The following is a 27,030-nucleotide window of genomic DNA, read 5'->3' on the forward strand; positions in this document are numbered from 1 at the left end:
TCAAAGAATCGAAACAAAGACTTTGAAGGCCTCTGATTTTAATGCGCTTTCCACGTTCTACAAGTTTTTGAAATTGGCCCACAACTGTAACATACCTGCCAACTGCTTTATCCTTAAAGGTAATCTCAAATGTATAAACATGAAAAAAGAGGAAATAGTACATGTTTTTTTTCCCCCAAAAGTTATATATATTTAATCGTTATGTTCCAATTATTTTCCGTGATAATGCACTTTGAAGGCAGCTTGTCTTGTCTTTGTCATCCTGAGCTGTGATGTCATAAGAGGAACACCAGCACCCTAGCAAGCCAGTCGCCGTGATGTTTTACGTGTTGATTCGTCGAAGAGTATATTAAGTGGAAGTTTGGTAGTTTTGTGGAGAACACCTTGGCGTTGTCGCAGGTGGATGCAGTAATGGTACAACAGCGAGACTTTTGACTAAGACAAGAAAGATTGACCATTCCACTCTAATATTAGCTTACTTGCTCTGGCTCCTGGTTCGCTTACAATGTGACTTTAAGGTTTTCTTACTAACATACTTATATCTTATCTCTCTGAATTGATTTCCCCCCATGTTCCTGAACGGAGCCTCCACTCAGAAAATACTGGTCCACTTGTGACTCCAAGAGCCAAGAAGAAATTTGCAGGCTTGGGAGCCTACACCGGGCCTGGGTGCAGTGGAATACTTTGGTTCAAGGGATAAGAACCTTAAAACTTTTTAAATCTAGTTTTAAGACACACTTCTATTCTATAGTTTATGATTGATGCCGAACTTATACTTTTCTTTGCCTGTCCTTTCCGGCTGCTTGGTTGGTGGTGAAATGGCAAAACAAACCCAGAGAGGCTAACCAGGACCGATTAACGAATGGCAGCCACAGCCTTGATGGAAAAATGCGGTGTTCGCCAACCAAAAAACATGCAGTGAGTAGCCAGGCGAGCCGGGAAACGTTTTCGAAAAGTGACAATGGCTACCGAAACGAATGCGAAGACGATCGGGATTAAACCAAGAGACACTGCAAAGCCATCGCTAACGCCAGGCTAGCTGATTAAAAAAAAAGCAGTGAGCAGCCAGGCTATCTGGGAACCAACAACAAAAAGCGATGACATCTACGTCAATAAACTATGGGATACTGCAAAACTGACGCTAGCGCCAGGCTACAACACACAGTGAGCAACCAATGAGCTCCAACCAAGAGCAAACAAAACAGGAAAGCCCTCGACAGCCCCGACACTAAGGGGAGCTAGCCGGACGAAAATATACTGTACCTAAAGCCAAACACGCGGTTAAAAAAACAAGATAATAGCCTATCGCCTACCTCAAGCAGAAATGAGTTGTATGCACTACAATCACTGTCAGTTTCGGAGCTGGCCTCACGTGTTGTGTTAATGGGATTTGCTTTTTTTTTTTTTTCCAAAGTGTTGTGTTCCCTAAATGACGTCACACCTCTACGGCAAACAAGCCAGATGGCTCACCTTTGTAACCAAATTTCTTGAGTCCTCCGGCGTGTGAAATATTCATAAATATTATCACACCTTTAATTTTATTAGATCCTGTTCTGAACTCCCTCTGTAAATTCGAACTCCTTTAGAAAACACTGTACACTGAGGCTGCAAAAACATTTCGATGGCACTTTATGTATATGAAATGAAAGATAATCTTGAATCTTTAATATTTGGCAACATATTTGCATAATTGTGAGGCGGAGCACTGCATGTTCTGTGCCTAATTGAAAAAAATGGCCGTCTGGGAATACCTTTAAATACGCCTATTGCTTTTAAACATTTTTTACTTTTTTATACGTAAACAAGAACAAAAGATCTTGACTCAAGACTAGTATTTTAGTCTACGGCTGCGTTATTTTGAAGTCCTTGTCCGTGAGTAAAGCACTGCAATGCATTAGATTGCCATTTTGGTAAAAGTTAGCCACTTCCCATTTTAAACAAGGACGTTTTCTCTTTCTCCTTGTTTCACGCAATAAAATCGACCGCTTTTTAAAATCAAAATTTTGGCATGTATGCTGTGAGGCCAATTTCCCCACTTAAGGTCCAAGTACGAGGCTGAGAAAACTAACATGGCGGTGTCATGAACTCCTGATCCCGTGTTCAAACAGGCTGTAGTGTCCCCTTGAAGAACGGTTTGTATCAACCCCGTTTGACTCGTCTTCCTGAAAATAAAATTTTAAAAAACGTTTCACAGCTCATCCGTCCTGACACTCTGCTCCTGCTGCGGAACTCGGAACGCTACGTGAGGGCACGTCCTGGAATTGAGGCACACCAGTTTCTCGAGCGTGGCCGAGTTGACGATTTCGAAGCCCAGGCGGCCTCCGAAAGTGCTGGGTTTCCAGTATTCAGGGGAGCAGATTGGGTTCCCCAGCAGGCCTTTGAGGGAGAAGGGCGCCCCCATCTCCACCATGCTCTCTCCGAATATGGCCCCCGGTCGCGTCTTCTCCAGTAGCAGCCCTGGGTAGAATTCAAGCGCCTCGATGTCACCGTAGAGCTCTTCCAGAGTGACTGCAATCTCCTCGTTCTCTGAAAAAAAAAAAAAAGAGAGAGAAAAACACTTTCAGGTGAGGTTATTCAATCAATATTGATGTTACATACATTGCCCCTTCCTGAATTCTGTGTTTTTTGCATATTTATCAATAAGAAAGGTTTCAGATCATCAAATCGATTTGAATAACACACAGAGACAACCCAAGGAAATACAAAATGGACTACTGAAATGTTGATTCCTTTTATTAAAGCAGACAAAAAATCCCCAAAATAATTGAGAAATCACTCAAACTAAATCTATTAGACAACATGAAGTAGGCTACAAAATCTCACGAGCCAAAGAAATTCTAGATGAAAACTAAAATTAGTAATAAAAATCTATCAGTTGTAGGGCTCCAGCAAACCACTGTCAGAGCCATTATCGACAAACAGAGAAAACTGGGAACAGTGGCAAACCTTCACAGGAGTGGTCGAATAAGAGTGCGACGACATTTCATCCAGGAAATTAGAAAAAAACCTCAAAAAACATAAAAGGAACTGCAGGCCTTGCAGGCTTTAGTAAACGTGAGTGCTCATGACTCTACTATAAGAAAGACACTGGCCAAAAATGGCATCTGTGGGAGAGTTCCAAGGCGAAAAACCAGCGCAGTCACAAAATAATCCAAAGAGTTGTCTTACAGTTGACAAATAGCATTTTGATTATTCTCATGACTTTTGAAGTCAAAAATATATATATTGGGAGGTGCGCATATCCGTTACATCTGGCGTAAAACGGCACTGCATTTGACAAAAAGAAAATGATTCCAACAACGAAGCATAGTTGTGACAGTGAAAACACTCCAATTTGGCAGATTTGAGACGATTAAGCAAAGAAGAGTGGGCCAAAATACTTCCACAGTATTACGAAAGACTCATTACCAATTTTCGTAAATGTTAGATTTCTGTTATCGCTGCCAAAGGTGCCCCGACTCGCTATTAGGTTCAGGGGGCAAATACCTTTTCACTTAGGCCCAGTTGGGTTTTTTGTGCGTTAAAAAATAGAATTAGCATTTTAACAATGCATTCTGTTTTTCTTTGGCGTGTCTCTGTGTGATGTTAAAATGAGTTTGATGATCTGAAACATTTGTGAGTGATAACTATGCAAAAAACACAGAAATCAGGAAGAGGGCAAATAGTTTTTCACGACCCTGTTACTCATATTGATATTATTCCGTAAAAACTAACACAGGTAGATCAGAATGAAAAAGTCAAAATGCATGTGTAACAAAATACAGCTGATTAGAAGGAACAAATAATTACCCGACTGATAGATATTGGACATATGATTAAGGATGACATAACAATCATAAAATTGGTAACTAGGTTATAATGTAACCTTCCACAAAAAACACTTTTCTGATTGCAGTCATTTTCTAAATGTAACAAAAAAAACAGGGGTTGTACAACCTTTTCATGTCCAAAATCAAGCACTTTTAAGGACTTTCAAAGCAAATTTTCCAATTTCTCCAAAACCATTAAAAGAAGAATCCCGATGTGAATCATGTATATATCTGCAAATTACATATGTAATTTTATATCGAGCATTTGCATTTAGACACTAAGGGGAGCTAGCCGGACGAAGATATACTGTACCTAAAGCCAAACACGCAGTTAAAAAAACAAAACAATAGCCCATTGCCTACCTCAAGCAGAAAGGAGTTGTATGCACAACAATCACTGTCAGTTTCGGAGCTGGCCACCTGTGTTGTGTTAATGGGATTTGTTTTTCGTTTGTTTTATTGGAAAGTGTTGTGTTACTTCAATTACGTCACAGCGCTACAGCAAACAAGCCTTAAGGTCCATAACTGATAAGTAATCCATGAACTAATAGACATTTCATAGTGCCCTGTTTAGGAGAAGCATGCATCTGTCCAGTAGTGTCTGATGACGCTTCATAGGACAATGTCACACAAACTAATGCCAGCTGCCGTTAAACACGAGGGAAGACGAAACGCAATGGCAAAGCGAAGCTACCAGAAAGCCGTGTTGGTGTCATTTTAAAGCAAACTTGTTGAGAAACATGGCAACAAGCATTTACAAGCACTTAATCAGAAATCCAGGCAGTTTTCACTTCTTCGAAAACACAACATAAAAGCATTTTAGAATAGAATAGTTAATTACAATAAACCCTGAATATTGCAAGCCTGCAGCTATTGCAAAAGTATTTTATTAAATTATTGTACATCGAATGCTTTTATAAGCTGGGATGGGCTCCAGCACCCCCGCGACCCTACTGAGGATAAGCGGTGCAGATAATGGATGGATGGAATGCTTTTATACAGCAATTCGAGTTGCAATTTGTTGACCAATGTGCTTTACAAACAAATTTTGATTTGATTTGCTTTGTGTTTAGTATGTTTGAGATAATGGGTGGGATTTAATACGTTTTCTCTATTATTTAGTTATGCATTAAAGTTATATTTACATGTGTTCACAAACAGGGTTGGGTGGGGTTACTTTAACTGGATTACTTTCAATTACTTTTGGATTACTCCAATACCAAATATGCTAATAAAAGACAAAAGAAAGTAAAATTATGACTCACAACACGTGGTAAGCTTTCTCTCCTGGCTTTGATCTCTTTGATCTCCGGCAAAACCAACATAAAATGCGGCAGAAACAAAATGAAAATAAATCCAAACAGCTTGCCAACATCATTTTTGCCGTTCCATGTGTTCCGTTACTCCCAAAGCCTGCACAAAATTGAGTCATTTTATTCCTATTTAGTTTCTTTTGTCTTTTATTAGCATATTTGGTATTGGAGTAATCCAAAAGTAATTGAAAGTAATCCAGTTAAAGTAACCCTACCCAACCCTGTTCACAAAGAATGTAACTACCTGACCTAATAAATGAATGAAATGAACGATTTTGATTGAATCCAAGTTGCTTTAATGAGTAAAGGTCAACCGAGTCGTAGCGAGAGAAAACACATTCCTGGTAATGCTTCAATTCAGATCGCGAAACACGGTGGCGATAATCCACAAGGTCGTGCGGATAATAGCGATGTATTTTCAGAATCGTCTTACGCCCTTGCAAATTATGTCGCCATCGTGTTTCGAGGTCGGCCGCTTACCTGTGAATTCTCTGAAGGAAGCGTACGGCTTGAGGTTGAAGCGTTTCCTGTACTGGTTGAAAGACTGCATGCGCAGCTGACGCGATTCCCTGATGGTCCGAACGGCGACCGGAGTCACCGCCGTGTTCATGTTATGGCCCCCGCCTATCTGCGGGAAAAACAAGCCTATATTCACCCTTTGCACGTGACCTCATGTTGCATTCCCCGGAATTAGAGCTTCACATCAAGGTCACGGTGGGAATTGGATTATTCATTTGGTCTTGCCTGTGGACTGCACATACTCATGGATTGGTGATTCCTTAAACATGTAGAACATTGAAAAAGGTTTTTTTTTGGGTGCTGGAGCCCATCCCAGCTATCTTCGGGCAGTGGGCAGGGGACACCCTGAACTGGTTGCCAGTTTTTTTTGGGGTTATTTAATGAACCTTCTTGTCATTTATACAAATTGTTATTTAAATTTGAAGTGCATTAATGAAATGAAATGATCTGCATTTATATAGTGCTTTTCAAGTCAAGACTTCCCAAAGCGCTTTACAGTGTGCGTCACATTTCCCAATAGTGGCCGTGCAGCCATGTAAGGCGCTAACCTGCTTATTGGGGGTATTAGGGGTTCAGTGTCTTACCCAAGGACACTTTGACATGTAACACGGAGGAGCCGGGAATTGAACCTGCGATCTCTTGATCCCAAGACGAGCGCTCTACCTCCTGAGCCACTGCCTCATTATTGTGTGACCAAATTCTGACACGAAAACAAATCAGATTCGCAAAGAAACACATTTTGCAACTAATGATGTGTGTTGCCCTTAAAGCCCCTGTGTGTAATATTTGACCACTAGATGGCAATGTTGTCTAATGTGAACAAAAACCAGTGCCACAGCAAGCAGCAAGACCCCAAACATGGGATTCCTCTATGTCAAAAAAATACAAATTTCTTGACCTAAATTTTTTTTTCTTTGATGAAAATCGGGTATTTTTGCCCTTTTATTCAAACCAACGTTTTGTTTCCTTTACTCAATGCATGTTTTTTGCACCACTAGGAGGCACTAAATATTACACACTGTCCCTTTAAGACAACTGTTTTTCTTTAATAAATAGGATACTGTGTTTAAAACATAATACAAGGATAAAACGGATGTCAATTCGTTAAGAAGCGTTTTACATAGATATGTTGTGAGGTTTTTTTTTAGCTTTAAGTTGATAATATTTAGTCAAAAAATACTAGTTCCGGGTTTTCAGTCACTTCCTACTCTGCGATCTCGTTGTCAGTAGTCTCAAACAATGGCTGACTGGAAAAGTGTATGTTCAATTAATATATACCCATGATGAGAGATTAAGAAAGCAGTAGTTTACATTATTTATAAACAACTGTATCTTGTACTATGTAAAGTTTATGTACTTTATTTTTGTTAACTTATTGACAGATTGTGTCGATGCATTGTTATGTACTTTCGCAGATTTCACGTCAAGTTGACGTCCACTGTGGTCACAGTTGTTCTTTGGTGGTTTAGCTCAGTATCATATCGATGACACTATGTCAACCGAAATTAGAGTAGACTAACAGTCATTAGAGAAATAGAAAAGAAATAAAACAGGGTGAGTAAACCAAGTAAAATTAGAACTTCACATTCAACACTTTAAACCAAATAAGAGTTTTCTTTTATCAAAATTTGTCAAATGTTGTCCATTATTCATCAACTAGCCGGTTTTTGTTCAAATTATTTTGACTCTGGTGCTTCCTCATCAAACCTAGTTCTAGTCCAGTAGCTCTTCTCACCTCCACCTAAGAGCATCGGTGCTAAAACTGACTCAAAGGCTCATTACCTGGCCGGCCACCTGACGGGTAAAGGCGTCGACGAGCTTCTCCACGCCGTAGTACGACAGCACGGACGTGTTGAAGAGGAATTGCGAGTAGGTTAGCTCGTCCCCGTTAATGTGGAAACTGTCGGGCATCAGCGGGTGCCAGTGGTAGAGCTGGCTAAACTCGAGTGCGATGCGGTTGCTGTATTGGAACTGGGCGTGGAAGAGCAGGGACGGGTCGAATTTTAAGTGCAGGAGGTAGCCGCTGAGGTGCTGCACGTACTCTTCGATGACTATTCGGATGGTCTCACCTGGGGAGAGAAACGAGATAAGGTAGGGGTCGGGAACCTTTCTTGCTCAAAGAGCCATAAAAGCAAAATATTTTGATTTGATTTCGAGAAAGAGTCACACCATATATTAAGAGACAAAATTCAACAAAACTGCTAAACCTGCTCTCCAGAAAAAAGCTTATTCTTCAGCACACTTCAGTTCACTCTATGACATTTGATGATAAAATGTATGAAATAAAAATAATGCCAGAGCCTGTGTCCCAAATGTCAACAAATATATCACTTTAAACTTCTCTCTTTCCCGTAATTACATAAGCAAGTTGAGGCTCATTTTGACCTTTGTTTTCTTCATGAATAATGGTATCAAAACAAGGTGCAAGCAGAGTTCGTTTGTATAAGCGTCACCAAATTCTGCAAAAGAGGATCCTGACATATTTACTTTCGGCGCAGGGCGCTCTTTGCATAGCTCCACCCATCCCTACCGCTCATCCAATCAAGTTGCTCTTGGTGCTTTTCTGGTATTTTGGTGTGTTTACAGTTTTTTATGTGGCCTTGGGGGTAGGGTGCCTGCCCCGAGACTGGGAGGTTGCTGGTTCAAGCCTCAGCCGGGTCATACCTTGGATTTACAACATTGCTACCCGTTGCCTTCCTTAAGGGTTAGAATTGGTCACCTATTGACTCCCAACGAGATGTTGCATATCAGTTGAGTTGAGCGAGGGGGCTGGGAATCCCCTCCTCTGTATCAAATTTGCATGGAGTTATTTTTGTCTCCCAGCCATACATAATCATGAAAAGAGCCATGGTTTACCAGATAACGTTTAATAAATGATGAAAAATGTACCAATGAGAATAAATTGTATTTTTCTGTTCCCACAATAAAATATACAGAGAGCCCTCACTACTTTGTGTGTATTGGTTGGGCGTGACTCTCTGCAAGCGCAACTGTGATAGGCTGGCGTATGCTGTCAGTCAAACAGCCGAGGTGGGGGGCGCAGAAATTGATGTCTCCAAACCAATACAAACTGGGAAGCAAGGCGACTGCTCGCTTTTAGCAGCACGTTCCATTGAAAATAAATTAATCAATTAATTCGGACTTTGAGGAAAGTCAGAAGGGCGCAAAGAAATGGTGATCACCAGCAGGTGCTCTGTAGATTGTTATCAGGTTTGTCAAGCAACTGAGGCAGCGCCAGTAGAGAACCCAATAGCCAAGCTGCAGGTCCGACCTACTGCTATGACTAGGCCTACAACCTTCTGAGGCCACCCCTGCCGATCCTGTACCCCCACCAACGCAAGATTCATTGGCCATGAAATGGATGGCCTGGAGCTACAACTTGAGTGAAACATCTACATTCGGGATGGTTTTATTTTAATCATTATACAAGGACCTTGCTCATACATTTCATTGAAAACAAAGTCATCAATTTAATCGGACTCTGACAAAAGTCAGAAGGGCGCAAAGAAACGGTGATCACCAGAGGGTGCTCCGTGGATTATTATTGGGTTGATGAAGCGATTTAGGCGGCGATGGAGAGAACCCAACAGCGAGGCTGCAGGTCCGGCTTATTGCTATGGCTAGGCAAAATACTTTCTTAAGCCACTCCTGCCGAGCCTGTATTTCGCTTACGCCAGATCCATTGCCCATGAAACAGATGACCTGGAGCTATAACTTCGTAATAAGCTCCATATTTCTTTCCTTTTATATTCTTATACGTTTGTAATGTTAGTCTCACGCAGAAGGGTACCTTAAACAGTTTTGTCGATTATACTATTTGTAGTCAGGGATGTTGTCTAGGCGGGAGTGACAGGATTTATTATTTTAAGGGGGGGGGCAAGACAGAAAGTAGTTGAGAAGCACTGGATTATCATCATATCTTGAAGGTCTACAGTACCTATAATGATGAGTCGGGTAGTCTGGAATAGCTGCTCGTCATCCCAGCTAGGATGCTCGGCTTTCAGTAGTTCGCAAACTCGGTTGTGCTCTCTCAACCACAGCGTGGCGTACAGTCCCAAACCCGGCAGGAGCCCGAAGACTTCCTGGCCGATTGCGAGTTGATCCTCGGGGGCCATGCCCCGGGGGTAGCTCATCTTGACGGGGGCTTCAGCTACAGAGGGAGGGTACATCTCTCCGTCAATCAACTAATGGGGGGGACACAATAGCACAATCCTAACACTGATTTTTTTATAGTGGGAAAATAAACAATTAGCAAGAGAGAACAAAACAGATGACTAGCTTATAGCTGCTAAAATGAACTAGAGCAGTGGTTTTCAACTGGTCTGACTTGAGGAACCAACCATCCCACTCTAATTACCGTAAATTCCAGACTATAAGCCGCTACTTTTTTCCCAAACGTTCAACCCTGCGGCTTATTCAGTGATGCGGCCAATTTATGTAAATTTTCTAACGGCCGCCAGCTGTTACTGAATTATTTTTTTGCGCCACTAGGAGGCACTAAATATTACACATTGACCATTTTAAAATAAAATGACGAGCTAAACCAAAACAACTTCAAGACATAATACTTCCTCAGTTGGCTGCATATTTAAGGGAACAATGTGAATTATTTCACACGTCCTAGTGTTAAAAAAAACTCAATTGATATAGAAAACAACCAATTCCGATTCAAAAAAGCAAAAATATATGTACTATCTTACAAACATACATTTTTAAAAACACTCTTAGCACAAGAAATAACATGAGCCTTGACTCTGTAGTTAAGATTTTTCCTCGTGCTTTTAAGCAATTGCTTTACACTATACAGGGACATCTAGTGGTCAAAAAATACACACGCCCCCTTTAAGATCCAAGAAAATTCCCTTCAGTAGCTTTAGCTATTTTTAACTGACTCAATGTCCACACACATGAAATGAAATCTATGACTGAGTGGTTTGCGCGTCCATGGCAGAGTTCTGAGGTCCTGGGTTCAAATCCAGCTACCAGCCTTCCTGTGTGGAGTTTGCATGTTCTCCCTGTGCTTATGTGGGTTTCCTCCGGGCACTCTGGTTTTCTCCCACAATCCAAAACCATGCATGTCAGGTTAATTGGCCGGTCCAAATTGTCCCTAGGTGTGAATGAGTGAGTGAATAATGGATGGATGGATGGATCCATCATATCCATTATCTGCACAGCTTATTCTCAGTAGGGTCACGGGGGTGCTGGAGCCCATCCCAGCTATCTTCGGGCAGTGGGCAGGGGACACCCTGAACTGGTTGCCAGCCAGTCACAGGGCACATGGAGACAGATATCTCACTCTCCTAAGGACAATTTGGACCGGCCAATTAACCTGGCATGTATGTTTTTGGAATGTGGGAGGAAACCGGAGTGCCTGGAGAAAACCCACGCAAGCACGGGGAGAACATGCAAACTCCACACAGGAAGGTTCGATCTCATGACCTCAGAACTGTGCCGCACATGCGCCAACCACTGCGCTGCCATGCTGCTCTTAAAGAATGTAATTGCCCGTCATTTATTCATTTTTTCTTGGAATTATTTTGTCAAGACAAAGGTTTGCGACCCATTGAAATCAGGTCCATGACCCACTCCATGGTCCCAACCCACCAGTTGAGAAACACTTAACTAGAGAGCTATACTTCACCTGATATTTTAATTTCCCATCTACTAAAAGTCGCAGCTTCAGCTGTCTCTCCAGGTTATCTCCGTAAATGTGACCAGCATCCACCTACACAAAAATATATTAGAATAATAGGACAATTTTTCGTTTGAAAATAATAATAAACATGAATTTATTCAAATACAAATTTGAATGAAACACAATGAATACAGTATACACATATTTGTTATATATCATTCAAATATAGTTTTTTTAACGTTTTTACCCTTTTCCAGGTTTACTTTTTCATTTGCACTGAAAAGAGAAACCCTCCTATTGTTTTATGCTTGTCATGACAATAAAGACCATTATTCATTCATTCATTAAAAATTAAAAAAGTGGCAATTTTTTAAAATGTTTTTTTGCAATAATAATAGTTGCAAAATCAATTCATTAAAATAAACTATAGTAAAAACAAATTTGATGAAAAAAGGGTAAAATTAAAAATAATGTGACCAGTGTCCACCTAAACAAAAATATACAATATGATATAAGCTATAAATAAGATTAAAAACGAAAAGTGAAAAATAAAATGATTAAAGAATAAAAATTGAATCAAAACCGTTAAAAAAAGAATGAAAATTAAGAACTAAATTGCTCATATTTTTTTTGCAATAATAATATTAAGAAACAAATTAATCAGTACTAAAAAAAGTAATTATAATAGACCAAATAATAAAATAAAGTAAAATAAAGATTCTAATTAAAAAAAGACAAGCATCTACATCCAAAAATATAAGAATAACTAAGCAATTGTTATAATATTACTCCAAATAAAATTAGATTAAATAAAAGCATACATAAAATAATAAACAATAAAAATATGAATAAAAAAAGAATGGTGCAGTTTGATCACCTTGAGTCTCGTTAGTTTGTATCCTTTATTGTGTTTCTAGCACTGGTTTTCAGCTTTACTACGCAATAAAGTGACATTGAGTGATCAGATAATACACACTGTCCCTTTAATGTTCAATTAGCTGCATTTTAGATGAAATCCAAAACACTTTACATCGCTATATGAAATGGTCTGCATTTCTATAGCGCTTTTCAAGTCAAGACTTCCCAAAGCGCTTTACAGTGTGCTTCACATTTCCCAACAGCGGCCGTGCAGCCATGTAAGGCGCTAACCTGCTTATTGGGGGTATTGGGAGTTCAGTGTCTTACCCAAGGACACTTCGACATGTAACACGGAGGAGCCGGGATTCGAACTTTGATCTCTTGATCCCAAGACGAGCGCTCTACCTCTGCATTTGACAATTCTTTATACTATATGTGCAATTAACTTTACCGGTCTTTTGGTGTGAAATGACAGGTGTTACCTGCTCTTCTCGTCGGCTGAAAAATAGTCTGTGTAATATAGTGTAATAATCTGTGAAGCCCTTTGAGACTCTTCGTGATTTAGGGCTATACAAATAAAGATGACTTGACCTGACTATTTGCAGGGCATTACCGCCATCTACTGTTAAGGAGTGTAATTGACTCAAGGTTATTTTTTCTCAGCGTTAGTTTAGGCTCGCGACCTATTCAAAACGGGTCTGCAACCCACTATTGGGTCGCGACCCGCCCGTTGAGAAACACGGTTCTAAGAAACCAAAATGAGCGATTTCCTAGAACTCACCCCATGCGCTAGGGCCTTGGTGAAGCCCAGGCCCATTCGGTTGTAGGTTTTGAAGAACTGGTGGGTAAAGTGCTGTGCAAAGAAGGCAAACATGAGGTTGGAACCCTGCGGATCAGGCCTAAATGTCCTTCTCTTCAGCAGTTTCTCCACCAGCAGCTCGGGATCCGGCAGCCCGGCTTGGCCTATTAAAAATAAACCGTGATCAATGTCTCCTGCTTCAACAACAATAATCAAAAAAAGAAATGTTTCATGAAACCTTCGACACCCAGCGGAGTGGGGCAGTCTTCTGGCACCGGCGGAAGAATCCGAGTGTAGTAGCTGAGGTTGTAGTAGGACTCCCAGCTGAGGTAACCGTATTTTGAATTGTAGGTTGGAGGCATGGGGATTAAGTTGGATCGCACTAATAATACACACATGCAGTAATATTCTTAAAATGTGTCAAATCACCAGGGGGGCAAGTACTGAACCCTGTGGAACACCACAGGTAACACTGAAGGGTTCAGATGTCATTTCACCATATTTAACACAGTGCGTCCTATCTGAGAGGTAGGATCTGAACCATAAAAGGACAGTTCCTGAAAGACCAATCCATTTTTCCAACTGTTTTAGTAAGATATTATGGTCCACAGTGTCAAAGGCAGCACTAAGGTCCAGCAGCAGCAAAAGTGATGCAAAATAGAACCCTATTTAAAAATAGTTAGACATCAATAAATAAAAAGATTTAGATTAAACATTTTTGTAAGAAAATACATTAGGGACATCATACATATCATAGACATCATGGCAAGAACCGATAGCCATTAATCATTGCTCGCTGCAAGCAGAACATGCACGTTCGCATAGAAGACAAACAGGAGCTTAGATTACCATACCATTCATTCATTCATGATCTGAGCCGCTTATCCTCAGTAGGGTCGCGGGGGTGCAGGAACCCATCCCAGCCATCCTCGGGCAGTGGGCAGGGGAAACCCTGAACTGGTTGCCAGCCAGTCGTAGGGCACATAGGGACAGATAAGTCACTCGCTCATCCACACCAAGGGACAATTTGGACCAGCCAATTAACCTGACATGCATGTTTTTGGAATGTGGGAGGAAACCGGAGTGCCCGGAGGAAACCCACCCAATCACGTGGAGAACATGCAAACTCCACACAAGAGGTTCGACCGCATGACCTTAGAACTGTGCCGCACACGCGCTAACCACTGTGCCGCCGTGCTGCCTGACTACCAAACCAATCGTTAGCTAAACATTGCTTGGAAATTGAAAACCAGATCTCTTTTTTTGAAGCCCTTAGAGACCATTTGTGATAAAGGGCTATACAAATAAAAATGACTTGACTTGACTTTCTTCTTTTGACTCCACCAGTGACGGTTTGATTCACAACAGACGAAAAACACGAACTAGACGATTTTGGCCAGGTTTTTTTCCCTCCCGGGTAAATTCCCCGATTCCTTAGACGATTGGATATCTCGGTGATCCAAGTGGCAAGCAACCCCAGGCCAACACTCCACATCCAGGATCTGATTCATCATAGAGGTTTGCATCAAGGTTGCGGAAAAAAATGGATTATTCCCTTGATCTTGACTGAGGACTCATGAGCTTTGAGAAACCAGTGATACCAATAGATTTGAGATTCCCTGAATTGGAACACATCGGAATGCTTACTTGATGAACCTTTATGTCATTCATTTGAATTGTTAACCTAACCGGTCCGCATAAAGGCAAATTTTGTAACTGCCGTACATTCCGGACTATAAGATGCTACTTTTTCCCCTAACTTTCAACCCTGCGGCTTATTTAGTGATGCGGCCAATATATGTAATTTTTATAACGGCCGCCAGCGGCGCTCGAGTGTTGCTACCATTTACTGCCCTGTCACAGACACCGTTTGGGATGAAAGTTATATTATTATTATTAAAGCTTTGAAAACTCTCTCAGTGTACCGTCTTTCTTTGTAAATATGTGTAACCCATGTATAATATGTTTTTGCAACTGTATATTTTTGTAATGTATTTATTTCTATTTATTTTAGACACTTGTTCTGATATGTTTTGCACGGGTGAATGAAAAAGGAGGGGCGGAACAAACGCGGGGTGACGGGTTTAGTGGGGACCGCTAAAGGTGAGGGACAGACAAAAAAAGGTGAAGAGGGGGATTAAAAAGTTGGTTAAAGAAAAACGAGTCACGCGAATAAATGTGTTCATCTGATATATTTTTCCCACCCTTACCTTTGGAAATATACACTTTTTTCCTTGGATTACTTTCAACGAGACCCGGACTCTGCAGGTCTGCATCAAATCGTAAGTACGGTATCATTTTCCGTTCATTTTGCCGGCTGTGATTTTTGGACTGTGGACCTTAATGAAGGACATTTAGTTTCAATCGCGGGACTTGAAGTCGGGTTTGGGTTAATTTTGTGTATGTGTTACATTTTTCTAATGTGGGCGCATGCGGCTTATATACAGGTGCGGCTTGTGTATGGACAAAATCGGTTTTCCTCTTAAAATGTGGTGGGTGCGGCTTATAATCAGGTGCGCTCTATAGTCCGGAATTTACGGTAATAATAGGTTATCAGCCGAATTGAGAGTAGAAGACTAAACTGAAATAGAAATAAAACAGGGTTAGTAAACCAAGATTAACTTATGATTTCTCATCCAACACCTTAAACCAAATAACAGTGTTCTTTTACTGTAACTTGTGTTAAATGTTGTCTTTTGTCTTCTCCATTGTTCAATAAATTGCCAGCTTTTGTTCAATTTAATTTTAATTCTCGTGTTTCCTCTGTTCATTTCACCCCTCATCCCACCTAGAACTAGTCCATTAGATAGATAGATAGATAGATAGATAGATACTTTATTCATCCCCTAAGGGAAATTCACATTTCCAGCAGCATCCCTGAGCTGAGAACAATACAATAATAAAGCCAAAAGAAAACAATATACAAATACCCAGTGTGACGTGCAAATGCCCACTTTAGCATGTTATATAGATTATAGATTATATAGATATATATAGATTAACTAAATAGTGCTACACATAATGCAGTAAGATCCAATGTAGGTGGTTTAGCGTTTCTTCCCGTTGCCTAGCAGCATAAGTGCTACATGAGGGATATAGTACCTGTCAGGACGAGCCGCATCAGAACGTCGCGCATGAAGGTGTTGTTGACAACGTCCCACAGCCAGCTGAAGTGGGTGAGGATGTAGTGCACCGTGCCCGGCCCGGGCTTTAGGAGATCACGTACACGAGTCCAAAACTCGGCTGCATTACGATAACGAGAGGTTACTGCAGAAGGAAAACTAAAAACAAAAAAAAGTATGTTCATCTAAAACAGTGCTGTATTTTCTGGACTGTATAGCGCCCTAAAGACTGCAAACTGGCCAGACGTTTTAAAGTATGCCATATAAACCAATGTGCCTTATATACAGGGTTAGGTAGGGTTATTTTAACTTGATTACTTTCAATTACTTTTAGATTACTCCAATACCAAATGATGATCTGCATTTCTATAGGGCTTTTCAAGTCAATGACTTCCCAAAGCGCTTTACAACGTGCTCCACATTTCCCAATAGCGGCCTTGCAGCCATGTTAGGCTCTAACCTGCTTATTGGGGGTATTAGGGGTTCAGTGTCTTACCCAAGGACACTTCGACATGTAACACCGACGAGTCGGGATTTGAACTGGGATCCCTTGATCCCAAGACGAGCGCTCTACCTCCTGAGCTACTGCCGCCCCAAATATGCTAATAGAAACAAAAGAAACTAAATATGAATAAAATGACAAAATTTTGTGCAGGCTTGGGGAGTAACGGAACACATGGAACGGAAAAAATGATGTTGGCAAGCTGTTTGGATTTATTTTCATTTTGTTTCTGTCGCATTTTATGTTCGTTTTGCCGGAGATCAAAGAGATCAAAGCCGGGAGAGAAAGCTTACCACGTGTTGTGAGTCATCATTTTATTCATATTTAGTTTATTTTGTCTTTTTTTTAGCATATTTGGTATTGGAGTAATCCAAAAGTAATTGAAAGTAATCAAGTTAAAGTAACCCTACCCAACCCTGCTTATATACCGTAAAATATGGTGGATAAAAATTGGAAATGCATAGTTACAATTGAATGATAATCCATAGGGTAACTGTTTTGTCTTTGAGAAACATATAGTGTTCTTCAAGTCTTCTCTTGTGGATACGATTAGAAATGCATAGGTGCAATTTAAATTTACTGCATGTGATAACTGTCCTGCCTTTGAGAAACATACAGAGCAGTGGAATTCCCTCTTGTGGTTAACATGATAATTATTGCTAAGTGGAAATAAGAGAGAAGAGCAAAATTTGGACAAAAGCTCAGACGCTAACTTTCGAGCGCTCACTGCAAATCTTCTTTTGGTGTTACTTTTGACAATTGTAAGTATTCAATGTATTGTGATTACTTGAATGATGATTTTTGTTGAAGGTAACGTTTGCTATAAAAGCTTGTATTTTATCTGAATTTTTGTGAAATGGTGCTGCATTAGGTAACCGTTCTGCCCTTGAGAAACATAGAGTGGTCTTTGAGTGCATTATTGTGGTCCAAATGTTGTTTGCTGCTGAAATTGATTTTAGTGGTGAGACCAGATGTTGTATTAATTTGTGTTCTTAGAAATGAATAAATATATTTAAATTAAAATAATGTATTTTTTTGCAACCCTAACTCTCATCTCATTAGCTGCAACGCTTATCCTCAGTAGGGTCGCGGGGGGGCTGGAGCCCATCCCAGCAATCATCGGGCAGTGGGCAGGGGACACCCTGAACTGGTTGCCAGCCAATCGCAGGGCACACGGGGACAGACAACTCGCTCGCTCATTCCCACCTATGGACAATTTGGACCGACCAATTGACCTAACATGCATGTTTTTGGAATGTGGGAGGAAACCGGAGTGCCTGGAGGAAACCCACGCAAGCACGGGGAGAACATAAAAACTCCGCACAGTAAGGCCGGTAGCTGGATTTGAACCCACGCAGGAGGTTCCCACGACCTCAGAACTGTGCCGCACACGCGCTAACCACTGCGCCGCCGTGCTGCCTACCCTAACTCTTACTGTAGTGTTATTCCATGCAAAGAATGAAACCCGTAACCTAACCAGTCTAATCTTTGTTTTTGTGTTACACTCCTGTCATAAATACTTAAGTTTTTCCCGATCCTAAGGATGAGTGCATTCTTCTTAGCACAATGTACGAAAAGTGTGAGGGTTCCTTGTTCTTGTGAAGCGGAGCGGCAGAGATGGAGGCTGCTACCTCCATCTCCTCGCATATTTGAGTCTACGCCAGTGGTGCGGGTCTTTTTTTGAAGGACGGCTGTGGTGGGCAACTATTGGGAGTCGCGGTCTGCATTGGGTTGAAAAAATGTGGCCAAGTTTCACCATCGTTCCAATTTTTCTCTGTGGATAATGGTTCTGACAGTGGTTCGCTGGAGCCGTACAGCCTTAGAAATGGCTTTGCATCATTTCCATCCCTTTTTTTTCCAATTTCTTCTGGAGTTTCTTTGGATCGTGGCATATCAAATTGTGTACTTGAGAATTTGAAGCTTACCGTATTTTCTGCACTATAAGGCGCACCTAAAAGTCTCAATTTTTTTCAAAAGCTGACCATGCGCCTTATAATACAGTGCGCCTTATATATGGCTCAATATTAAATCGTAAGGTCTCGCAACTTACGCTACAGCCGCCTACTCGATTTTCCCCCGAACGTGGAGTAGTCCGCGGTGTATGCTGGGATTTATAGACCGGCGTTTCATTGGCTAACTAATGTGTCAATCATCATTTGAATTGATCGCTATTGGCTAAAGTTATTCGGAGCCTCGGATAGGCTAGAGGGCCGAAACAAACCCTGCAATTGGCTGAAAAAGATGTGTCAATCATCCGTTAAATCGATCTCTATTGGCTGAAGTTATTCGGAGCCTCAGATTGGCTAGAGGGCCGAAACAAACCCTGCAATTGGCCGAAAAAGATGTGTCAATCATCCGTTAAATCGATCTCTATTGGCTGAAGTTATTCGGAGCCTCGGATTGGCTAGAGGGCCAAAACAAACCCTGCAATTGGCCGAAAAAGATGTGTCAATCATCGGTTAAATCGATTGCTATTGGCTGAAGTTATTCGGAGCCTCGGATTGGCTAGAGGGCCAAAACAAACCCTGCAATTGGCCGAAAAAGATGACTGAATAGCAAGCTTGCTAAACTACGCCATAAAGAAACATGTTTCATTAGTCTGTATTTGTAAACATTTTACTCTCCTGGATTTACTACACTCACGGTTGTAAGAAGACCATGATTGCGTATCATTATTGAACGTGAGAACTTAGGTGAGCTATGCGGCTTTATATTTTCCCAGTATCTTGTTTTAGAACGATCTTGATGTTGCGGTGATGAGTTGAGTGAATTCAACTCAATTCCAAGTGTTTATTGTCATATGCACAGTAAAGTTGCAAGCGAAAAAGAAAATAGAAACGAAGGAATGGTTGGCATTTCTTGAATCCCAAGACTTTAACCTTCCGAATGATGGAACGATGCATTTGAGTGACATCGTACGGACACCGCATTCGCACGTGTCTACGACACGTATTTGCTTCTTTGCAAGCTTTGGGAATGTTAAGGGGGTAACAAGTTGGACTGAACTATCCGACTGTTTTGTCGACGTTCCCATTGTAGCGCCTTATAATCCGGTGCGCCTTATCTATGGAAGATATAGGACCAAAAACTATTTTTTGGGGGTGCGCCCTATAACCCGCTGCGCCCTATAGTGCGGAAAATACGGTACTTTCCTTTGTCTAATCGATTCAATTGAAGTGATTTCTTGATTGAATACAGGGGGTGGCAAGCCATTTTGGGTTAAGCCTGTGGAATTGAACTCGGATTTCTCAAAACTGGTTAGTCAAAGTTACTTTGTGATTTAACAAGGGTGGAGAAGGGCAATTACTTTTTCAAATAGGGCCAGATAGGTTTTGATTTTGATGATTGATGCCCATCTCATACTCTGTATTTTCCTGTGTTTTTCCGACTGCCTGCCTAGTGGTGCTACGAAGGAGAAGGACAATTTGGAGATGAGTCAGCGGACCAGCGTTTGACCTGAAGCATGCGAACGTCTGCATGGACCAGCTGGCAGAGATGGGAAACTGCGTCGTGGCCGTCATAGACTTTCTGGACTAGTTTACAGGCTGGGGGCATCGCTGCTGTCATGCACTTTCTGGACAAATTTTCAACATGTTACCTAGTGTTTACTATGCTTGTGTATAGTAATGCTAATTTTGATTCACCCTGGTCATCCTGGAAGGGGGATTACCACTTGTGAGGTCCTTTCTCAAGGTTTCTCTTTTTCCTCACGCTGAGGTTTTGAGTTGTTCCTTGCCTACATTTTGGTTTAAGATCAGGTAATTGTGTCATTGTAATCCTGTGCAGTCCTTTGAGACATTTTTGGGATTAAGGGCCTCACTTGACTTGATTTTTTGAATGCCCTAATAAATGGAATCAACTTTTCAAAACAGCATTCTGTATTCCCTTGGGTTGTCCCCGAGTTATATCAAAACTGGTTTAATGATCTAAAATCTTTGTGAGTGATGCATATGCAAAAAATCATAAAAATTCTCATAAGGACAACACTCCAACTTTATGAAACCACTGTATGCACCTGGGCCCACACTGTAAAGTAAAAAACGCTGTAAGGCGGATTATTCCCTTCATAAATGTCAGCCTTTCCATCTGGGATAACTCAAATTCCTCCTTCTCCAAGGAGGATATGAAGGGATGTCTGGGATGCAAAGCGTGGGATAAGCGTACTCACGGACGGTGCAGTTCTCCCCGTGGTAGCCGGTTCGGGTGCAGTCGCACTCGTAGCGCTCGTCTGCGTAACGTACGCAAACGCCAGAGTGCTGACACGGCAAGTAGCAGCACGGGTTAACTGCGGAGACAAGCGTCAACAAGAGTCAGTGTCACATACTTAAATCAGAGTTTTTTTTTTTTTTTACATGAATGCAGCTGCTGTTTCCTACATCTGGTTTATGACAAAAACAACCCTGTAAAGGGGGTAAGAGACATTTAACGGCAACTTCTAGAGCAGTATTGTCAAACATAGGATCCATGGGCCGGATACAGCCCATTTGGATGATTTCATTCAGTCTACCATAAATTTCTGAGAACCATATTTTCCCTTTCCAAGCAGAATGAGATCCATGATCAGTGTTCTGGTTTGCCCGCGTCCCTGACGCATCATTTTTGCTGGGGACGCATAGTCTCAAATCAACGTGCGTCCCCGGGACGCAAACTCTTTGACACAAAATTTTATTTTTACCCAGTTACATTTTTTTTAAACAAAGATTTACCGCACTCCAAACTTTTCGTCAGGCAGATCCGCCATTCTTGTTTTGGTCTCGCGGTTCGAGTTTTCGTCTGCACGCCGATCTCGAGTTGTGTGGTGAAAAGTTCGTCTCTTTTTAGAGAACCGGCTTTTTCGGCTCAACTCATTCAAGAGAGCCGGCTCTCAAACGGCTCACTTACTTTGATGCATTATAATAATAATAATAATAATAATTTCCTTGTATTGTCATTCTATGTAACAATGCACACAGAACGAAATGTCGATACACCTGACCCGTACAGTTAAACTTATATTACGAATGATGATGTTGTATAAAGAAGTTAAGAAAAAAAGGAAGTATAAAAGGAGAAAATGAAAAAAAGACAGGTTTGTGGTTATCCCTTTAATCGGTATATTACCAAAAGTAATTTGATGCAGAAAATGAATTAATAATTTGATGATTAAAACAGAATGAATATATAGATTTTTATTATATATTTGTCACCGATTTACAATTTCAATCTCGATAACACTAAATTTTGGGGACCCATAGATCTCTGTTGGGACCAGTGTTTCCTCTAAGCTGCGCGCGTGCGCAATTGCGCACTGCTCGTACGTTCTCAGCGCACAAGAAAATCTAGCCAGCGCACAAAAATGAGGGCTCAAAATGACTAATTAAGAAGCAACTTAAGTCAAAGTTACAGTGCATGAAGTTTAAAATACACGGGTTCCCCTGACGTTGTGTCCTAAATGCGGTATTTTGAAGTCAAGGTTGAAGTAGAACGAAGTTGAGTAAATTCAGTAGAGTTTTTTGAGAACCGGCTTCTTCGGCTCGGTTCACTAAAAGGAACCGGCTCTTTTGGGTCCTAAACGACTCTTCAGGTTGTTTTTGCTTCTTTCATCCCAACATGACCAAATATTATGTAAAATTATGAACAAAATGACTTAAAGGGAGGGAGGAATAGAACAAAAAAGAAAAAAATACCAAAATGAAAAAGTAGTGAAAAGCTGAGAAAAAAAGAAACAAAAGGAAGAGAAAAAAGAAGGAAAAATTTTAGAAAAAAAAGCCAGAAAAAAAGAAAAGAAAGAAATGTAGGAAAAAAGTAAATAGAGAACAAAAAGAAAAAAGTAACAGCTTGGAAAAAAATAAACACAAGGACATCTTTTTAAAGGAATTTAAAAAAAGGAGAAAAAAAACACGGAAAAAAGAAGAAAAAGTTTGTGTTGCATTCAAATAATTTCCAATTATATCAAGTGAATTTTGTTGCCAACATTGTACTTCCACTAAAAAATGTGATTAAGTACAGTTCTGTATCTTACAACTGACTAAATAAGCCCCCAAAAATGTTAATATTATGCGACAAAAAGTTTGGACATTTTTGATAATGATTTAGTTGCCACACTTGGGATTACTGTTGCTCACTGTTGTTTCAAGCGTTGCTCACCGACTTTGTGTGAACGCTCAGACCTGTGGAAAATTAGAGGGAACATTGGTTGGGACCCACAGATTTTTGAGCATGCGAGTCCCCGGTACCCATGACTTTTCACAGGTAAAATGAACACTGCATGATGGACGGCAGGAGCACCCTAGCGGTGAGCACTTGAATTAGGATTTGAGTTGAAAGAAACATCAATAACGACGACAGGAGAATATAACCACCACTTTTTACGATGGTGATTTCTGCTGGGCAGCACGGCGGCGCAGTGGTTAGCGCGTGTGCGGCACAGTTCTAAGGTCTTGGGAACCTCCTTTGTGGGTTCAAATCCAGCTACGGGACTTACTGTGCGGAGTTTGTATGTTCTCCCCGTGCTTGCGTGGGTTTCCTCCGGGCACTCCGGTTTCCTCCCACATTCCAAAGACATGCATTTCAGGTGGATTGGCCGGTCCAAATTGTCCCTAGGTGTGAATGAGCGAGTGAGTTTCTTTTGTCTTTTATTAGCATATTTGGTATTGGAGTAATCCAAAAGTAATTGAAAGTAATCCAGTTCAAGTAACCCTACCCAACCCTGTCTATAACATTCCCCAAAAATTTATATACGAAGTCGTTTTAGTAACGTTTGGGCGAGGGGGACATTTTTTGAGCAAAACGAAGCGCAGTAACGCACACCAACTACAAACAACTGGTAAGCATCTAGACTTTTATAAACTTTTAGATCAGCACTGGTGTATGGGGATACTCCATTTATAATAAGGTGGTCCAAAAAATTAACTTACCATATTTTGTGAGCTATAAAACACAGTTGGGTATATTTGGCAAATTTGGGGTTTAGGGTGCGCCTTATCCAGGAAATATGGTATTCGGGAGGTGTTTAGTATGTTTATCTTAACAGATATATAAGCTCCTGCGTCTGAAGCCCCTGAGGAAGCAAAAATAAGAGCGCAAGGATCTTTGTTACTATAAACAAAAGAGTCAGTGTGAGTGCGCCGTAGGCCAGACCCAACCTGTCGGAGAGACCGCCTAATCCTGCATAATGATTCTTAATTGCTTTCAAATGTGATATACTGCAGACTACAGGCAGGAAAGTTGTTCTTGAACGTGCCGTTGCATGCCCGCCCTTGCAGAAGACACTGAGCAGACCTCATGCGCCTGCTATGTGAACTCGGCCCACGTTGTCGGAAGGCGAATAGAGTCGTTTTACAGACGACCGCATATTTCTCGAAAACCCGAGAGAGCGGCACGTGTTATCGTATGGCACATGTGTCAAACTACGCAACATCGTTTCATGTGGCCTGCGAGCAATGTTCCCTGTAATTTTCCACGGGTCTGAGCGTTCACACAAAGTCAGTGAGCAACGCTTGAAACAACAGTGAGCAACCATAATCCCAAGTGTGGCAAGATAATTAATTATCAAACATGTCCAAAACTTGACATTTTGCCGAGTTTCCGGCAATGCAAAATTATTTTTCTCTTTTGAATGAATTGACTCACGTACTATAGCAAAGGTTGTACGGCCTATAAACATCATTTGTTTTTACAACAATTCTTTCACAAGATATCCATTTCTTTTTATTTCCTGATATATTTTGTCGCATAATATTAACATTTTTGGGGGCTTATTTCGTCGGTTGTAAGATACAGAACTGTACTTAATCACGTTTTTAGTGGAAGTATAATGTTGGCAACAAGATTCACTTGATATCATTGGACATTATTTGAATGCAACACAAACTTTTTCTTCTTTTTTCCGTGTTTTTTTTCTACTTTATTTTTAAATTCCTTTAAAAAAAGTCTCATTGTGTTTATTTTTTGCGAGCTGTTACTTTTTTTCTTTTTGTTCTCTTTTTACTTTTTTCCTACGTTTCTTTCGTTTCTTTTTTTCTCAGCTTTTTACAACTTTTTCATTTTGGTATTTTTTTCTTTTTTGTTCTATTCCCCCCTTCTTTTAAGTCATTTTGAGCATTGTTTTACATAATATTTGGTCATGTTGGGATGAAAGAAGCAAAAACAACCTGAAGAGCCGCTTAGGACCAGAAAGAGCCGATTCCTTTTAGTGAGCCGAGCCGAAGAAGCCGGTTCTCGACAAACTCTACTAACTTGACTCAACTTCGTTCTACTTCGACTCGACTTCAAAATACCGCATTTAGGACACAACGTCAGGGGAACCCGTGTATTTTTACCTTCATGCACTGTAACTTTGACTTAAGTCGCTTCTTAATTAGTAATTTTGAATCCTCATTTTTGTGCGCTGGCTCGATTTTCTTGTGCGTTGAGAATGTGCGAGCAGTGCGCAATTGCGCACGCGTGCAGCTTAGAGGGAACACTGCCTGCGAGAGCTTAAAATGTCCGACAGTCTAAAAATAAATGTAATTGCGTTCAACTGTCTTTATTGTCATTGATATCACCTAAAGATCAACCGATATGGGTTTTTCGGGGCTGATACGGATGCTGATTTTTACTATTAAGAGGAGGCCGACAATGGATATTTGGAGCCGATATTCATTCGCTATAAAAGCTTAATATTGCAAAAAGAAACATTGTTATAAAATCAAATAAAACTTTAATAGCTCTCTGAAACCTTTAACAATAAATAAATTAGAATTTCAAATGTTAATGGGCAGCACGGCTTCACAGTGGTTAGCGTGTGTGTGGCACAGTTCTGAGGTCATGAGATCGAACCTCCTGTGTGGAGTTTGCATGTTCTCCCCGCGTGTGTTTCCTCCGGGCACTCCGGTTTCCTCCCACATTCCAAAAAGATTCATGTCAGGTTAATTGGCCGGTCCAAATTGTCCCTAGGTGTGAATGAGCGAGCAAATTGTTTGTCGCGGGTGGTTTTGGTCCGTATTAACCGCGATAACCGAGGGATTACTGTAGTCGACATTAGGGGGAATAATTAGAGTTCAGTGAGGGTAAAAAAATGGGCTTGACGCTTTAAGATTCGATAACCGTGAAATTTTGTTAAAACATTGCGTCGAAAATAGACGACTTGACATAAATATAATAAAGTTTCACCTACTAGTGCCGGAAGTCACCTCATCCGCACGGCACCCCGGTTCCCGTAGGAGCAGGAAAAGAGCGCCAAAGTATCCGAGGATCGAGGCTACACCCCCGGGGAGGAAGACGAGAAGGCGTCGGGGTGATTACGAGCGCGGTGGTCGACTTTTTAAAAGTATATTTATTCCGACTTACATTTTCTCATTGCGACAGTTCAGCGTGGTGTCATTCCAAGAACGGGGAAAGCGACGGTCGGGAAAGGCGAAAGAGAGCTTAAGCGTCGCAGGTTAACTCCGACAGGAAGCCCGGGGAAGAGAGCGCTCACCTGCCGGGGAAGAGAAGGGGACGGGACAGTGAGCTCCAGGCTCCGTTGGGTGGTTGCGGCAATGCCCCCTGCTGGCCATTCCGGAACATGCCATGAAATGTTTGGTCGATTTTAAAGGGACAGTGTTTTATTTAGAGCAGGGGTGTCAAACTCATTTTAACTCGGGGGCCACACGATAGAACAAACATTCTGTCGGGGGCCGGACTAGTAGTTTAAGGAAAAAGAGAGATAAAGAAAAAAGAGAAAGAGAGAGGGGAAATGAGAGAGGGTGGGTCAAAGAGAGAAAAAGAGAGAGAGGGAGAGAACGTGAGAATCAAAAGATAAAAAGTCGTGAGAGAGGGGGGAAAGAAAGGGAGAGGAGGAAAGAAATCCAAAGAGAAATAGAAAGACAGAAGGAGAGAAAAGAAAGCGCAAAGGGTATGAAGAGACAAAGAGAAAAGGGAAAAAAGGAAGTTAGAGCAAAAGAGGTTAAAAGACACAGAGAGAGAAAGAGACAAAGAGCAACAAAGGATGAGAAAAATAGAGACAGAGAGTGAAAGAGACAGAGTGGGAGAAAAGGGGTAAAAGAGAGAGAGAGAGAGAGAAATACAGTACAGTGCCTTTGTTCGAGGCACCTGGCTTTGGCAACATCAAGTTGACACATTTCAACCTGCAGCTCGTTTTTCTCTTGCGGTTCTTTGAGTGTTGTCTCGCGGGCCGGATTCAATCCCTTTGCGGGCCTGATCTGGCTTGCGGGCCGCCTGTTTGACACAGTGATTTAGAGCCTCCTGGTGGTTAGAAAAACTATTTGAAAAAGCAAAACAATTTTCGTTCGAAATAAGCAAATACATATGAACTATCGTTCGACACGCATTTTAAAATACTTGGCGTTTGAGAAATTAGCTTGGATTTGACATATATTCCTCACCTAAGGGTCCTGAGTCAAGTCATGTTTATTTGTATAGCCCTTATTCACAGAGTCTCAAAGAGCTGCACACAGTAAAAGTATTTTTCCCCTTCCTGATTTTCACCCATTTTTCTCCATTTGTGGATAA

The 27,030-nt window shown here is 41.1% G+C and overlaps 1 protein-coding gene across 3 annotated transcripts; it reads right to left on the minus strand.

Moving 5' to 3' along the window:
• Positions 1 to 1,817: 1,817 nt before the first annotated feature.
• Positions 1,818 to 26,718, minus strand: LOC148350037 (prostaglandin G/H synthase 1-like). 3 transcript variants are annotated; one of them, XM_088355327.1, is made up of 12 exons: positions 26,646 to 26,718; positions 25,867 to 25,996; positions 25,694 to 25,777; positions 20,726 to 20,842; positions 16,036 to 16,176; positions 13,172 to 13,315; positions 12,916 to 13,097; positions 11,283 to 11,366; positions 9,579 to 9,825; positions 7,424 to 7,710; positions 5,603 to 5,750; positions 1,818 to 2,526 (listed from the first exon to the last, which is right to left on the minus strand). In XM_088355327.1, exons 2-12 carry the CDS (start codon positions 25,874 to 25,876, stop codon positions 2,189 to 2,191), a joined length of 1,782 nt encoding a protein of 593 aa, XP_088211453.1. In that variant the 5' UTR covers positions 25,877 to 25,996; positions 26,646 to 26,718; the 3' UTR covers positions 1,818 to 2,188. The 3 variants fall into 3 exon arrangements, with proteins under 3 accessions (XP_088211453.1, XP_088211452.1, XP_088211454.1); XM_088355326.1 differs by lacking the exon at positions 26,646 to 26,718 and having other exon boundaries at positions 25,867 to 26,035; XM_088355328.1 differs by lacking the exons at positions 25,867 to 25,996; positions 26,646 to 26,718 and having other exon boundaries at positions 25,690 to 25,742.
• Positions 26,719 to 27,030: the final 312 nt, after the last annotated feature.

This window comes from Urocampus carinirostris, chromosome 16 (assembly GCF_059441175.1).
Source record: "Urocampus carinirostris isolate Australia breed hairy pipefish chromosome 16, RoL_Ucar_1.0, whole genome shotgun sequence".
Classification (NCBI taxonomy): Eukaryota; Metazoa; Chordata; class Actinopteri; order Syngnathiformes; family Syngnathidae; genus Urocampus; species Urocampus carinirostris.

Excerpts from the sequence above, each read along its gene's own strand:
- LOC148350037 (XM_088355327.1), bottom strand. Across the intron at positions 9,826-11,282 it reads ATGGGAAATTAAAATATCAG|TTGATTGACGGAGAGATGTA; the intron begins GTGAAGTATAGC and ends CCCCCCCATTAG. Across the intron at positions 5,751-7,423 it reads CCCGTCAGGTGGCCGGCCAG|ATAGGCGGGGGCCATAACAT; the intron begins GTAATGAGCCTT and ends TTTTTCCCGCAG.